The following is a 14,727-nucleotide window of genomic DNA, read 5'->3' as shown; positions in this document are numbered from 1 at the left end:
ATCCAGGAGCTCCGGCCGCCTCCATCCCTGCTGCAGCGAGCCATCGAGCCATTGCTGGTTGGTTTTGCTTGGCCAGGGAGGAGACAGAGAGAGGAGGAGGAGGAGGAGGGGGGGAAGGAACTGGTGAGCTCTCGCCTCTGGGAAAGCTCAGCTCCAGAAAAGCAAGGGCTTCCTTTGAAATATTTCCCCAGGATTAATTGCCTCCCCTTCATCGCAGCGAGCTGCTAGAGCAGCACATGTTCTCGCGGCTGGGTCAGGTCCCCTCCCGCGGGGCCCACAGCCTTTGCCAACTCAGTCTGCAGCTGATGGAAAGAGAAAGATGCCCTTCCTTCAATTAATTCAGATATCTTCTTCCTTTCCCCTCGAGGCACAATAGTGGCTCTAACACCATAAATGATTTAGGAGCGGAGCCAAAAAAAAGACAAAGCTGATGGATGACAACTCCCCGTTTAGGCGATGTTTTCCTGCTGGAGATTTTTGGAACCAAATATATTTATCCTCATTCAAAAATGAAACACAGCCCCTGTCTCAAAGGACTCACCCTGTGAATCAGGGCACAAGGGCAGCGGGGCCGGACAGCGCCCGCAGCACGGTGAGGAGGGATGCCAGCCGGCACCGTGGAAGGAGGCGCTGGGCCAGGCAGATAAAGCCAGGGAGCAATTGAGGAGCCCTGTGCCCCAGTTCGAGTGGTTAAAATAATTTTTGCCCATCTTGCCTTCAGGGTGGAACCTCCCGAGCTTCCAGGTTGGCTATTGAACCAACAGGTTCCTCATCCCTGGAAACTGCACCCAGGAAGCACATTGTGCCCTGGCTTTGGGCAAACCCCCCCAAACCGGAGGAATGGCAGGTCTTCAGGGGGTTCTGGGCAGCCCTGGGGGCAGCAAAGAGGGTGGAGACCCCCCTGCACCCCAGAAGCACCACAAGCACGTGCTGCTGGAGGGTGGCTCTGGTCCAGATCAAAACCTATGGAAAATGGGTTGGCATTACCCAGATACTGTCATATACATTTAGAATGATAGAGCATCAACATCACAAGAGCATAGGCTGATCCTGAAAACATGACTTTGGAGAGGTTTTCCCAGACTGGGATCTTGTATCGATCTCTAGCAGAATAGAAAAGACCTCATTTAACTAAGGATCACTTCTTTTCAGCGTGCATCCCACACCATTGAAGTTTCCCTGTGAAAAAAAACACAACCCCCAGCCTGCATGAGCATCCTGGTGAGTGGCAATCTATTTTAAATCTAAAAGAAGTAATTTCAGGTGAGGTATGAAATGCTGCTGTTAGGAGAGTAGGTAAAAAAAACCCTCCCAGCAGAAGCAAAGCTCCCCGGCCCCAGCACACGCGGAGCACGATCCCCACAACTGCCTGCAGACAGCTGGAGCGAGAGCAGCAACCCACACTGCCTGGCTGGGTCTTCAGTTTAGCGTGTCCCTGAAATAGCTATAGATGGCGATTTATATTAAGTTGTACAATTGAGAGCTACTTGTGTAAGAGGATTGCTTTTGGATATCTGCGTTGAAAGATTTGCTTTAAGCACAAGGCAATTCAAGTGTAATTGCAAAAGCAAATCCTGCGCAAATTGCTCTCAGAGCAGCTTCCAGATGTCAAGATGGACCCCAGGAGGTTCAAGCAGGTAGGATGGGGCCGTGGTTACCATCCTGCCTGGTATTTGGGGGCAGTGTTTTCCCTCTAGCCACTGAGCCAGGGGAATCGTGATTTTTCTAAGATACCTCAGCTGCCCATCCCCATGGGGATGCCACGGCACTGGGCTCAGTGCAGGTCACCCACCTTGTCTCTCTCCACTGTCTTCTTGGCTAAGCCCCGGTGGCGGTGGCCCCATCTCCAGGGCTGCAAACCAGCCTTCAGCACCTGCTCAGACAGTTGCCCCAGAGCCCAGGAGCACAGTGGGCGGGAAGGAAGGACTGAGGGAATGTGAGGACAGGGGGAGGATCAGGGCGAAGGATGGAGGGAACGTGAGGACACAGGGAGGACCAGGGAGAGGCCTCTTACAGCGCCAACAAGTTATTTCAACTGAGCCAAATGGCCCGTGGAGAAGCACTGTGTAATGGGGACAGCAGCAATTTGTGTGTCCCAAGGGGGCTGGAGAAGAAATAGTGCCAATACCACAGCACAGAGAAAACACACAGTTTTCTTTAGGGCTCCCCTAGGATTTCTAAGGGAAGGCACTGTCAGGGTTTTACAGAGCATTTTACATGAAGTGCTAACCACCACGGCAGCCGTCGAGGCCGGCAGCCCCAGGGCTCCGCTGGCACAGGGACCACCCCTGCCTGGGCAGCACCGGCTGCTACCAGGGCTCAGTGTGTAGGAACAAGGGACTGGGGTGCGCACTAGTGATTGATGGCTTCTTCACCTGTCAGGGAGGTGTGTGCAGCATGGAGGTGTCTGGCCTAGGAAGGAGGAATAGGTGCAGAAGGGCTGGCACCCATCAGGAGGAATATTGTGGGTTATGGTGGACACCAAACACACCAGCCCAAAACTCCATCTGCACCTACACACAACTGATGCTCCAGGGTGAACAAGAGTCCCACAAAAAGCTCACGTCTTGCCTAAGCTGCCACTGACCTCATTTAACCCACCCCACAGGAGGCTGCTGATGAAGAGGCACTGAAATATCTGTGGACCTTTATTATTTATGGCATGAAGAACTTCCCTTCCCTTGGGCATGGCTACAGGAAGGTCCCCCATGCTCTACCTTTACAGAAGCTCACACAGAGGAACAAGGATAACCATCATCCCACAGCTGATCAGAAGAAAAGGAAGACCACAGCCTAAATGTGCACACCTGGTGGCTTGGGAGATGCCCTGAACAGCTGGCAGACATGGAGCCAGGCCTGCCAGGAGTCTTGCAGAGCACAGCTGGTGGCTGGAAAAGCCTCTGCACCTACTAAACATCTGTATTCAGGCAGCTGCATCTCACCCCTGGTATTTTCACTTGAACTGCATTAGTTCTGCAAAAATAAGCCCAGAAAACAAGTTTTTAACTCAAATGTGGTCCAACATTGGGAGCTGCTGAGAAGTCACTTCTTCCATACACCATCCCTCCCAGCAGAAACAGGAGTCGGAGAACAGGTCTTGCTAGAAATGTTTTTCCCATTAACAGCTTCAAATCTTTCAGCATGGAGCACCTGGGCCCTCCTGCGCTGCTAACCTTCAGCCCAAAGCCCAGATGGGAGTTAAATGGCATCAAACATGACCAAGAGAACAGGGGAGCAAGTGAGCAGAGGATGGGATTGCCCCAGTGAAGGGGCAATCCTTCTCCACAAGGCAAAAGGAGAGCATCCTTTCTCTAGCCAGGTCTTTAAGGAAACCAAGTCCCTAAGACTCACTTCCCATTTCTTTTGAAAATATGGTTGGGAAAGCAAGAAAAAAAAGTAGTTTTGGAGATGCTGGTTGAAGATAGATGCCCACTGCTGAACCAAACACACGAAGATCCTCACCTGGACTTTTCATTGCCCTTAATGAGTCCATGTCTTTCTTCCACCATTCACTGAACAGCAGAAAGTACCACTAAGAACACAAAAAAAAAACATTTTCAGGTGGAATAAGGCAATAAACAGGTGCCCTCCCAGATGAATTGGGCACTTGCCAGCTCCTGTGAATGGGGCTGTAAAGGATGAAGCACACAGAGACGTCTTAGCTAGGAAGCAGCACTAGCGGCTCAGATCTGATCTCACCATGAACTGGCTCATGCCAGGCGCAGGTTCTGAGGTGGGTCATGATAGATGGAGGTCTGTGCACAGGGTCTCACCAGCCTTGCTGGGACACCTGAGACACCAAACTCAGGCTCCAGCCAGATACAATCACGCAGCGCAGACATCTTGGGGCTGAGAGTCCCACAGCTGGACTTTGGTGATGCAACGCACACAAAGCAGCAGCATTACCGTGCCAGGTTTCTGTCGTAGGAACATGACTTGAAAATGTCCTGTCCCACCTCAGGCCTTGCTGGTGCCACCTGTGTGCTGCTTGGCATTGGCCTGAGGAAGCATGGTAACTTCTGACCACCTCCAACCTCCATTCAGTGCTTTGGGGAGGGGAGCTGGGTGACCCACCTGTTAGAGCAGCCTGCCATCTGCCAAGCCCTCTCCATCATCTATGGGCACACACGTGCTCTCCCTTCCACTCCATATGCTATTAAGAAAAAAGATATTCTGCAACATTTGTGCTTTTGATCTCCTTAAAATCCCTTTAGCATCCCCTCTTACAAAGTCTTGTACAGCAGTGACATACCAAAAGGGCTCTAGGGAAAATTGCTTTATTTACTTTCTTCTTTAGAAACACTTTTAACAGTTTTAAGTTCTTTTAAAAATAAATGAAATCACAACCTCAGGAACGCTCACCATCTACAGCACCATGGGTGCTGGGAGTTGCAGGCTTATGGACCTCACCATTAAGGTGGGAGTGTTGTGAACACCTCCGATCTATGCTCAACAGGAAAACAAAAATGCTCCAGTGTGGTTGCACTTTCTTCTCCCCACCAGCTGACACTTCGGGGTCTAAATTAAAGCTATTTCTGCAGCTGGTTCAGCCAGCCACCTCTGCCGAAGGGCTTTAGCTGAAGCAGGTCAAGCCACCACGCAGCAGCCTGAGGAAACGGAGGAGCCTCATTGCCCACTGCCCTCCCACACGGCGGCCCATTCACCCCAAAAGGCTGGCTGGGCGCAGCGAGGGAGGAGAGCAGCCACCGCACCTCGGGCCTCAGGGAAGCCAGCGGCAGAGGCACGGGAGACCAGCTGGGAAGCGGTAGTGTTGTAGCCAAGTTCAGCCATTTGGCAACTGAAGGCACTGCTGGCCATGGGGGTCTGCTCCAGGCGTCTGCACGCTGCTGGTTGGGGACTGCAGCAGACACAGATGTTGCATAAACAGAAAGGGAAAGGTTATCAACACATGAAAGCCGGGATTTTCCCAACAGAAAACAACCCGCTCTGCTCCCATTCAAATGCAATTTTCCAGCCAGCCTGCAGTGCCTCTGAACAGTGCCAGGCACAGCCCAGGGTCTCCAAAAGCAACACCCAGGGACATGTCACTGGACCTTGTGCCTAGATGCCACCTCTCCAAACTAAAAGAGTTGGTTTCTTGACACGAGAGATCTCAAGTGGATTCAGGTTTTGTTTACATCAAACTACCGCCTCTACCCAAACCAGGAGCAACACTGCTGACCTGCCTGGGTGAAGGAAGCCATCTGCTGATGCCCAGGGCTGCTGGCTCCCCACAGCATGTCCTCGCCATGAGCAGGACACTGGACACACACAGCGGGAGCCTAACAGGCCTTTGAAGAATTATATGTGGTGTTTAGGGCTGCTGGGGGAGTGGGATAAAACTACTCAGAAAATATTCTTTGCCAAACCCATGAAACTGGAAGATATTTGGAGGGAGATCATAAGTTGCAGATGATATTGACAGGGGCTGTTACTTATACCATTCCCAAGCTTTACCTTCTTGGGGATGGAATGGGGTTTTTATAGGAACTGGCACCAGTGTTTAACACACATAAATCTGTGTTACTGTCTGTACAGTGATACTTCCAGCAGGGCTCAGGCTTTAAGATCCAGATCCGTCTGCAGTCCCACCTTCACAGGTCCAATCACCTCACAGCACTGAAATCCTCTTGGCACAAGTCCGTATGGATGTGGTACGTATTGCTGCAGAGCTGGGTGCCACCACAGGCTGGGGACTCCTTGCAGCGGGGCACAGAATCACACGAATATTCCCCCTCCATTCCCAACTCCAAATACTCTCCGCTGTGGAGACCACAGCCACTGCCCCCCTCATCACACTGCCAGTTACGATAAATTGCTGGCATGCACCATTTGTGATCTATCTTGAGATAGTATTATAAATATTTTCATCCAAAAAACTCTAAAAACAGGAGGGAGGGGTTAAATAAAGGCTTTACCCTCCTTCTCAATATCAAATGTCAGAAAAATCTAGGCGAATAGGTCAAAATTGGTGTTAGCCTAGAAACGGAGATCAAAACTCAGCAGCCATCCATCCCAGAGTTCAGTGAGCCCCAACTTAACCTCAGCACCCAGAGATGTCTCTTGCTTTGTTCTTCCGCTGGTATCTTACATCCAAGGGATCAAATCCCCTTTCTTTGGACCCAAACAGTGCCCAGCGAGGAGTTCTGGCTGCATAATCAGCTGCTGTGAAAGTCTTGGATCCACCGCTCCTCTCGTGCTCTCGCACCAGCTCCTGGAAGCGCTCGTAATTGATCCAGGTGCACCACTCACCGTTGATCTTGAACTGGAAGGAAAAGAAACATGGTACTGAGCCAGGGAGCAATGAGTACCACCAAATACCACATTTCTACAAGACACTGGTTACCCAGCTGTAGTCTTTTTTTAATCTTCAAGCCACATTAAGGTCCAGGGGTAAAGCTATCCAGAAGCTAACACGGGATAACTGCTTTAATAGGAAAAAAAATAATCTAGGTGGACAAATACCCAGAACTCATTGTTTCTGAGCCACACTATAACCACACGGTTTGACACCACGCACAAATACAGGATGGCTGTTTTTCTTACAGCTTCAGCCATTTAGCGCTGTCTACCAGCTGTCTACAAGGGTTTGACTGTTGGGTGCTTTGCTGGACCCTTCAAAGTACCAGATCCTACCACCACTTCGGCCCCACTTTGCCAGAAGAACAATTCCATGGTGCATCCCAAAGCCTTCCCAGGCGTGTCTGCCCTTGCCGGGTGTCACTTATACCTGAAAGACCTTGGCCTGGAGAACTGGAAGAGCCCTGGAAGAAACATATAAATAACAGTGATAGCCAGGCACCCGTCGATAAACAGATCCTTCCAAGGCCAACCAAAACCCCTGTTCAGAGCATGTGACACTGACTCCAGACACCCACAGCCTAGCAAAACGGTACAGGAGCAGTGCCAGAGCCATGTATTGTGGTGACCGGCATGGATTTGGTTCTTTGAAAGGGGCAAGAGGGCTGTGTTTGGGAACAGGGAAAGATAAAAAAGTTTAAGGACACGAATCCTCTTTCCATACGAGAATTTTAAAATATTGTTTATTTTGACAAGCTGAAGCTGCATTTGTCTAGCAGACCTGCTCTGCTAATTTAGCAACATCCTTGACTGAATCCTCAAGCAGGATTTATCTGAACTAAGAGCTTATTATGCATTTCATCCCCACCCCACCCCCCCAAAAAAAAGAGGAAGACTGACTCCCTGTTTTTTTCAAAAACATAATGGCTATGGATTTAAAATGGCACTTGACTTTCTGCCCAAGAGCTAAAAGCTTTTTTGGTTGGAAAAAATGCTGACACTCACAAAATTTTACAGTCAAACATTGCTAATGCTAATCTATTGCTGCCTGCATAATTACAATGAATTCTTGCAGGAGTCATCCTCTCCACACAGAGCAGAGATATCAGACTGCAGAGTCATAACAGTGGGGAACAAGTCTCACGGTAAATACACTTGCCCAACGCTCACTCTTTATACGCCAAGGTGGAGGCCATGCTTCACTGAGGCAACACAGCCTCTCCAGTGTGTGCAGCCACCAGTAAAGCAATAGAGGAGACAACACGTCACCTGTAAAGCAGCAGGTCCCAAACAGGATCCAGGCTCAGGAGACTTGAACTTCCTTCCCAGTGTGTGTGGAGGTGCTGGTGACGCGTTCACACACCGTGCATAGGACTACCTGTTCCCCCCAGATCTGATTCACTAACTCAGCAAATTATTATGCAAACTTGGGGGGGGGGGGCACGACACACCAACCAACCCACAGGATCCAGCAAAGCTTTTAACACACATGGCACACAGGAGAGCTGTTCAGCACACAGGCTGTTGAGTTTATTCCCACAATGGGTATGGAGCACTCCTAACAGGTCGGATGGGTCCCTAGATAGCCTTGAGGCCAACCAAGAGAAACCTAGCACATAAAGAACAAAAAAGCTGCCATCTGAACTCAGCTGAATAGGTAATTCAGCAAAGCCCCTTTCCTTGAAAGCTAATGGCATGCTCCAGTCTCCGGATGGAAGGGGGAGCTTGCAATGAGCTGTTAACCCTGTGGTCAAGAGTAGCTCAGCAAGATCACCAAAGCCACAGGAGATACTGGTGCCACCCAGACCCGCTGAAACGAGGGTATGGACTGCAGCCACCATCCCCAACCCAAATAGTGGCATTGACATCTGCCTCTCCAGAATCTTAAAGTCAGAAACTGCAAGAAAACAGCATTCTATTACCTGCAGGAGACATTGAGAAGTATTCCTAGAAGCAGCCCTGCTCAGACCATTGCTGGTCAAACCAGTCAATGGTGATGCAGCTGCACTCACAAATGGTTTAATTGGCAATGGGTGGGTAAAAAACCACCATCCCATGAATGGGCCGGCATCAGTGCTGGCATTCATCATCCACAGCAACTTCAACATCAGTATGACACTATCACTGCCCAGCCAAGGGCAGAAGCGGTCTTGCACAGGGATGAGTCTGACATGAGTTTCTGGGACACAATCAGATGGTTTCTCTCTTTTTATAAGCAAACTATTCCCCACCCCCACCGCCATCCTCCACTCCCCACCGTATCATGCTGTGGCTGTATCTCACCAACATCAGCTGCTCTTCCATGGAGTTAGTGACCTCTGACAAGACTAGCAGCAGAAGGAAAGAAAACCGAAGATCTTCCAACACCAGCCCCTGAAAGTCCCCATCACCTGCAGTCAGGCAGCAAAGCTTTCAGAGGCCACCGGAGGAAGCACAGCAGAGCGAGCAAGGATGCAGCTGGCCTGAGGGCAGTGGGTCCAGGCCCACCAGCTTTTGGGGCTGGGTTCTTGAGCAAGGTGGGACACAGAGGTGGCTTAGTGAGCGGCAGGAAGGGACCTCTGCCCTGTCCTCCCCTCATCACTCACTCCCTTTAGCATAAAGCACTACATATGCTTTCCTGGGGATAAAACCCACCAGATTTGCATATGCATGTGCATTGCTCTGCGTCCTGAACTTTGGCTAGGTCACCAAAGTAAGATTTTAAGCTATTTAATTTTGACTCCATCTGAACATGCAGCTCCTGGGACTGAAGAAAGCCATCAGGGCTGAGAGCAGTCTGCTGCAGACCAAGGTGACGATACCGTTCCCACCAGAACAACCAAATGAAGGCTGCTTGGGATTCATTACAAAAGAAGATTAAATAATATTAAATATTTTCAGTGCTGCAATAGCAGAGCTATAAAACATGAAGAAATGAGAGCAATCCTTTAAGTGTGTCATGGAAAGCAATTACTTCTGCTGAGGAATAAAAAAAATAGACAAAGATGGGGTGCAGGAAAACAGCCTCAATTACCCACAAGATTTATAGATTGGATTTTAACCATTTTGTGATTATTCATAAGTAACAAAAGATTTAAGACTCAAAATACTTTCACAATATTCATATAACCAGCGAGCCAATACTAAACATCAGTGTTATTTCAGACTAATGTGGTCAGGGTTTTTATTGAAATTTTCACTACCTGGTTAAGTCTTTTAAGATGATAAACACACTGGCAAAAGATAAATGGCTGAAACTATTATTATTTTTTTTTAAGCTAACATCATAAAAAAAAAGTAATAAAGCTACTTCAGTTGGCTCTGAAGCCAAGCTGCGTTGCCTGGAAAGGCAAACTTGCCCACCCTGAGGGCACTTTACTTGAGCAGCGAGATGATACAGGAGCCAGGAGCCAGCGCATGCCTTTCCCTCAGAGCTCATGCTCCCAGCGTCCCTCACTCTGGTCCCCAAGCTCCAGTCCCCATGGTCCCATCACCAATTGCTCCCTACAGCACTGCAAAACCTGCCTGATTTCTGCAGATCACACAGCCAGGGCAAGGAGCTCTGCCCCTAGCAGGAGTTAATGCTGGGAAAATGAGGAAACTCATAACAGCCTTCAAGCCCAGAAAAGCAGATCTAGGTGTGATGCTGGACCACGACTAGGGACGTGTGTCCAGGGGTTACACACCTCTGCCTGGACTGGGACAGCTGGACCCGGGGGAGCCACAGGGCAATGGTGCAAAAGGATGGAGCTACCTACCTGGGGTTGTGCTGTCCACGGACATCGCCAGCCCCTCTAACAGTCTATAGCAAAACTAGTATATATACAGCAAAGACAACTGGGAGCAAGGACTAAAATAGAGAGGCAAGTTAACTGGGAGCACCAACAGAGCATGGCTAACACCTCCCTTTTCTCTTACAACTCCCAAGAGTTGATACGAACAGGAAATTTCTTTAAATTATCTTTTGTAGTAGGTTTACATCAGCTCCAAATGCTGCTGTAAGCAGAGAGAGAAGCTTCTTGCTACAGAAACCCATCAACATTCATGGAGGAGAAAAGCCACACTACATATTTCTTTTCTTATCAATATATTTGCATAAGCAATTTTGGGGGGAGGGAGGAATGTATGCATATATTGAGGACAATATAGTAGTACAATTTACTACATTTCTCCAGACATGCATAACTGCTGAGAAATAAACACGAGGTTTATGCAAAGGGATAAAATAGAGGAGAGGCAGAGACAGTGACACATGAAATGCTAACACTGAAAAATGGAAGTCAGCCAAAAATCAATTAGTTTGTCCTAAACAAGGATAATGTTATATTTTCTTCAGAGAAAAACACACTGAAATGAGGTGGCTCCTCTTCATCCGTTCACTCTGATCTTTCTCCACACAAAAATATGAACGTATTTTCAGGAAAGGACTAAATAGTATAGACTACCTAAGAGAATAAAACCTAGAAGTGGGGCAAAGCCTGCTGTGGCTCCTTGCAGACCTCATCCTTGCAGAGCAAACCCTGGGCTGGAAGGACAGAGGCTGTCCCCGAGGCAGAGACGACCCACAGGAAACCTTTCTCTGTGTTTCTCTGTGTGATGAGCTGTGTTGCAACGCAGCATCCCCAAGGAGCAGAGGGAAGAACTGGGAAGAGAAAGCAGAGCTTTGGGTCTTGCAACAACTACTCTTTAATTACTTGAGGACATGAAGATTTAGTATTTCAACAAATAGATTCTTCCCCAGGCAGATGCACAGGGTCTAATAGTTAAACATGGTAGTTTTACATGTTGCTTTAAAGACCACACAAAAAAGTAATGTGGGAAGCAGGGAAAACAGCATGTACTTCAGTTGCAGGGAGGCACAGAACTGGTGTAGCATCATACAGGAGGGCAGGGCAAGCCCACTGCTCCTCTGATGCCTTTTTAGTTATGGTTTCCAGCATTTTAAAACCTGTCTTTGCCAAATGTTTCAGTCAACACTTATTTTGGTTTGCACATAGCATGAGACATTAAAGGAGCATTTTGCAAAAGCAAGTCTCAGCAACTCGGCTTTTGTAAGGCCAGCAGGTCTGATGCTTCCTAGTCCACAGTTACATCCCATCCTGAAAAACAAATTAAACCCAACTGCCAGCTCTGCTCTTAGACATTCAGAAATGATTAAGTCCTTCCCCCTGCCTAAGCACTGAAATCCCAGCCAAGCAACACAAGCTGACAGCTCACACAGGGGCTCTGTGCTGACGGCATGCCTTGCTCCCTGTCTCTCCCCACAGAGTGGCTGGATCCAGCACTGTCTTCACAGCCCCTTCCTGGCTGCCACATGCAAACCAACCCTCAAGTGCCAACAGCAGCGCTGCTGCCCATGGCTTTGGTGAGCCAGGGCTGCAAGATGCAGTCAGTGTTGCAGGCTCTGTGTTGCAGGCAGGGGGTTGCTTTCACAAAAACCACCACCCCAAAAAACCCCAACGCAACCCCACCCCAAAAAACCCCAACACAACAAAGAAAACCAACAACAAAAAAATTGTTTTGTGCACAAAGACTTTACGGGAGGTAATGCATTCACAGTCCATCAAACATTACAGTCCCTGCAGAGCCTGAGCATTTAAACACAGAGGGATTTAAACAGGCCCAATACTACATCCCATTTATATTCCTTCTTGAGAAGAAAACTTATCTTTGAATTATCTTTGGAGAAGCAGTCAGGATATCCTCAGTCTGTTTTTCAGTGGCTTTCCTTGAAATATTTTCTTTGCTGAGCTTAAATACATTCTTTTGCTATTAAGGAAAAGCATTGTCCTCAGGAGATGGAGAGTGGCTTTGCACACAGGTCTTAAGCAGATGTATTTATAATTCCATGCTTACATAACTATGTGGTCCTGAAATTCAAAAACTTGTTTTCAAGTATCCACACAGCCTCCTGCCAGCTGTGCAGACTGTCCATCTCAAGCCAGGTGAGCTTACAGCCCACAGGGTCACTGAAGACCACTTGTCCCCACACTACAGGGCTTATATTAACGGTATTTTGAGATTAAAAGAAAAAAAAATCTGTAGTAGAAATGCTTCTCTCCTTAGAAGCCATGGTAGCAGCTGGTACTACTCAGGAGCATCAAAACACCACAAGTTTTATCAATCTGCAGGGATACATGTTATTTATTAAATATTTTTTATTTTATCTATAGAAATATATATTAATAACATATATTTTAATATATAGATATATATATGCAGCCAGGATGCACATGAAGTCTTCATATATAAATTAAAAATTATATATATTAATAGTATATATTAAAATACATATTATCACATATGTAAAAATAAATCTGTCCCGGCTACTTTTCATACTGGCTGCAACTGGCCATGTGGCAGGGCAGTAGTTAACACCCAACATCCCTTTTATTTCCTCTTACATATTCATTGTCAGCAAAGAGACCAGGAGACACTTACAGACCCCAGGTCTGCTACAGCACGTCGGTCTCAAAGGAACAGCACAAAGTTTGCTGAGAATCCCTCTATGAGCCACATCCACACATTCAGTGGGCTAACGTACACATCTGGCTTTTCTATAATGGACAGACAGAAGTCTCATGAACCATCTAGATGGTGCAGCTGGGCTCTCGCAGTCAGCAGGAATTTAAATACTGCAGCAGCTGAGGCCATACGTGAAGTTGGGGGGGTAGGTTCATCCCGCTCTCACTGTGACTGACCTGCCAGTCTTTACCTTTGTGATTCCCCTTCTGAAAAATAAAATCACATCTTCCCACTCCACTTCCGAGTCATTTGGCTTATAAGCAGTTCAGACCACTGGTACACGAAACAGGAGATGCCCAAGTAGAGGGTAATGCCGTGTCAAATGTGTTACTTGGGAATTAGTTACCACTCCAGATTTGCAATGCAGCAGCTTTCAGCTGCTGGTCTTCAATTGCTGGTCTCCACCATCAGCCACTTCTCTGGGCATGACATCAAAAAAGGCTTCTGTAAAGATGATCTTGATGGCTCAAATCCTAGCTCCTTAATTTAAATTTGAAGGCTGCCCATCATTGCAATAAACAAAACAGCTTTTACACTGTCACACAGGGTATTATTAAACAGATCATATATAATGGGAGTGCAAAGCACTTACATTATGCAATCGCTATGACTATTTTCACCACCTGCCAGTATGAAGCTCTCCAAGTCAAACAAATAATTCATTGAATTATTACACACAGTTTCTCGCCTAATTAAGGCTCACAATTATTTAAGGCTCCCTTTGTTTGACAGTGGAAGTGACTGAAATGGAGTCACTCAGGAAAAGAAGAAATATTGTAGAATAATTAATCTTAACAGGGTCATATTGCTTGTTAAAAAGCTAAAATCTTTTGGTTTTAATTACCAGTTGTAACCTCAGGCTTTAGGGGGAAGAAATAAAGATTAAGGTGGTTATTAAGTTACAAATGCATGCAACAGAACAGAACAGAGGCATGCAGAGGCAAGTCTCACTACATGCTGTGTCCATAGGGCTAAATGAAAATCTGCAGGGACACCAAGCCCTGGGAACAACAAGAGTTTTAAACTCCTCAGCAACGTTGCAGACAGTATCTATGAACAGTTAACAGTACCGAAAGTTTCCATCAATTTTAGATGGGAACAAAAAGTAGCCTTGCAGTTATATGTTCAGTGAATTAAATAAGTGCTTATTAGCAATCAGACATCTTACAGTAGATGAAACACCTTCTAAAGCTGGCAACTAGAACGCCTGGAAATGGGATCCGCTGTTGTGTTTTTCAAGAGAGTGAAACCAAAAGGCAACACGAAACCAACGCTCACCCGACCTGCGCGGCTGAGCAGGCACCGTCCCCCACCAGTGCTGCATGGCCCCATGCCCGTGGGACCAGTCCTCTGCAACTCGTTAGCTTCTATTTATTATATCTAATCTCACATGAGTTAGTCTAAAGAAAAGATTCATTATTGCAGATATTTTTTTTTAATCCCTACCCACTGCAGAGCAGAACATCTCATCTGCCAATTAAGCCAGGGCTACAACCAGACAGTTTTAATTCCAGTGGATGAAAAATGGATTACTTCAGCACAACTGTGATCATCTTTTAATAACTAACAGATCAAGCACAGCAGAGCCACCTTCCTATTTGGAAGGAGACAACGGAAAGAAAAAACCTTCAGGAAACATAACACTCGTACTCATGCCTGCACTAAGGCTATTCTTTGGCTACTGAGACACCTTGTCCTCAGCTGGGGAGTAGCATCATCCCCTGCATCTGCTGCAGACACAGGGATGTGGCATCTACTCAGTGACCTGAAGCAGCAACCCCAGTTTGCTTTCCCCCTTTCACAGTAAGGCTGTCACAGGTACAGGGTAACTGATGGGTGAGCAGGCAGAGACCATGACCCAAATTCTGGATCTGGGATGCTTGATCACAAGAACAGTTTATGCTCTCCGAATGATTTGCAAGG

The 14,727-nt window shown here is 47.4% G+C and overlaps 1 protein-coding gene across 4 annotated transcripts in view; it reads right to left on the bottom strand.

Annotated features, from left to right (window-relative positions):
- Positions 1-2,630: 2,630 nt before the first annotated feature.
- Positions 2,631-14,727, bottom strand: part of LOC121096740 (S-adenosyl-L-methionine-dependent tRNA 4-demethylwyosine synthase TYW1-like) — a 107,279-nt gene continuing 95,182 nt past the window's right edge. For all 4 annotated transcript variants that reach the window (XM_040613199.1, XM_040613189.1, XM_040613174.1 and 1 more), the window contains exon 16: positions 2,631-6,265. In XM_040613199.1, coding sequence (XP_040469133.1) covers positions 6,044-6,265 — 222 coding nt within the window. In that variant the 3' untranslated portion in view covers positions 2,631-6,043. The remainder of the gene's footprint in view (positions 6,266-14,727) is intronic.

The sequence above is a fragment of the Falco naumanni genome, chromosome 1 (genome assembly GCF_017639655.2).
Source record: "Falco naumanni isolate bFalNau1 chromosome 1, bFalNau1.pat, whole genome shotgun sequence".
Taxonomy (NCBI): Eukaryota; Metazoa; Chordata; class Aves; order Falconiformes; family Falconidae; genus Falco; species Falco naumanni.
The sequence above is the reverse complement of the archived record's forward strand: the minus strand, read 5'-3'. Positions and strand labels throughout refer to the sequence as shown.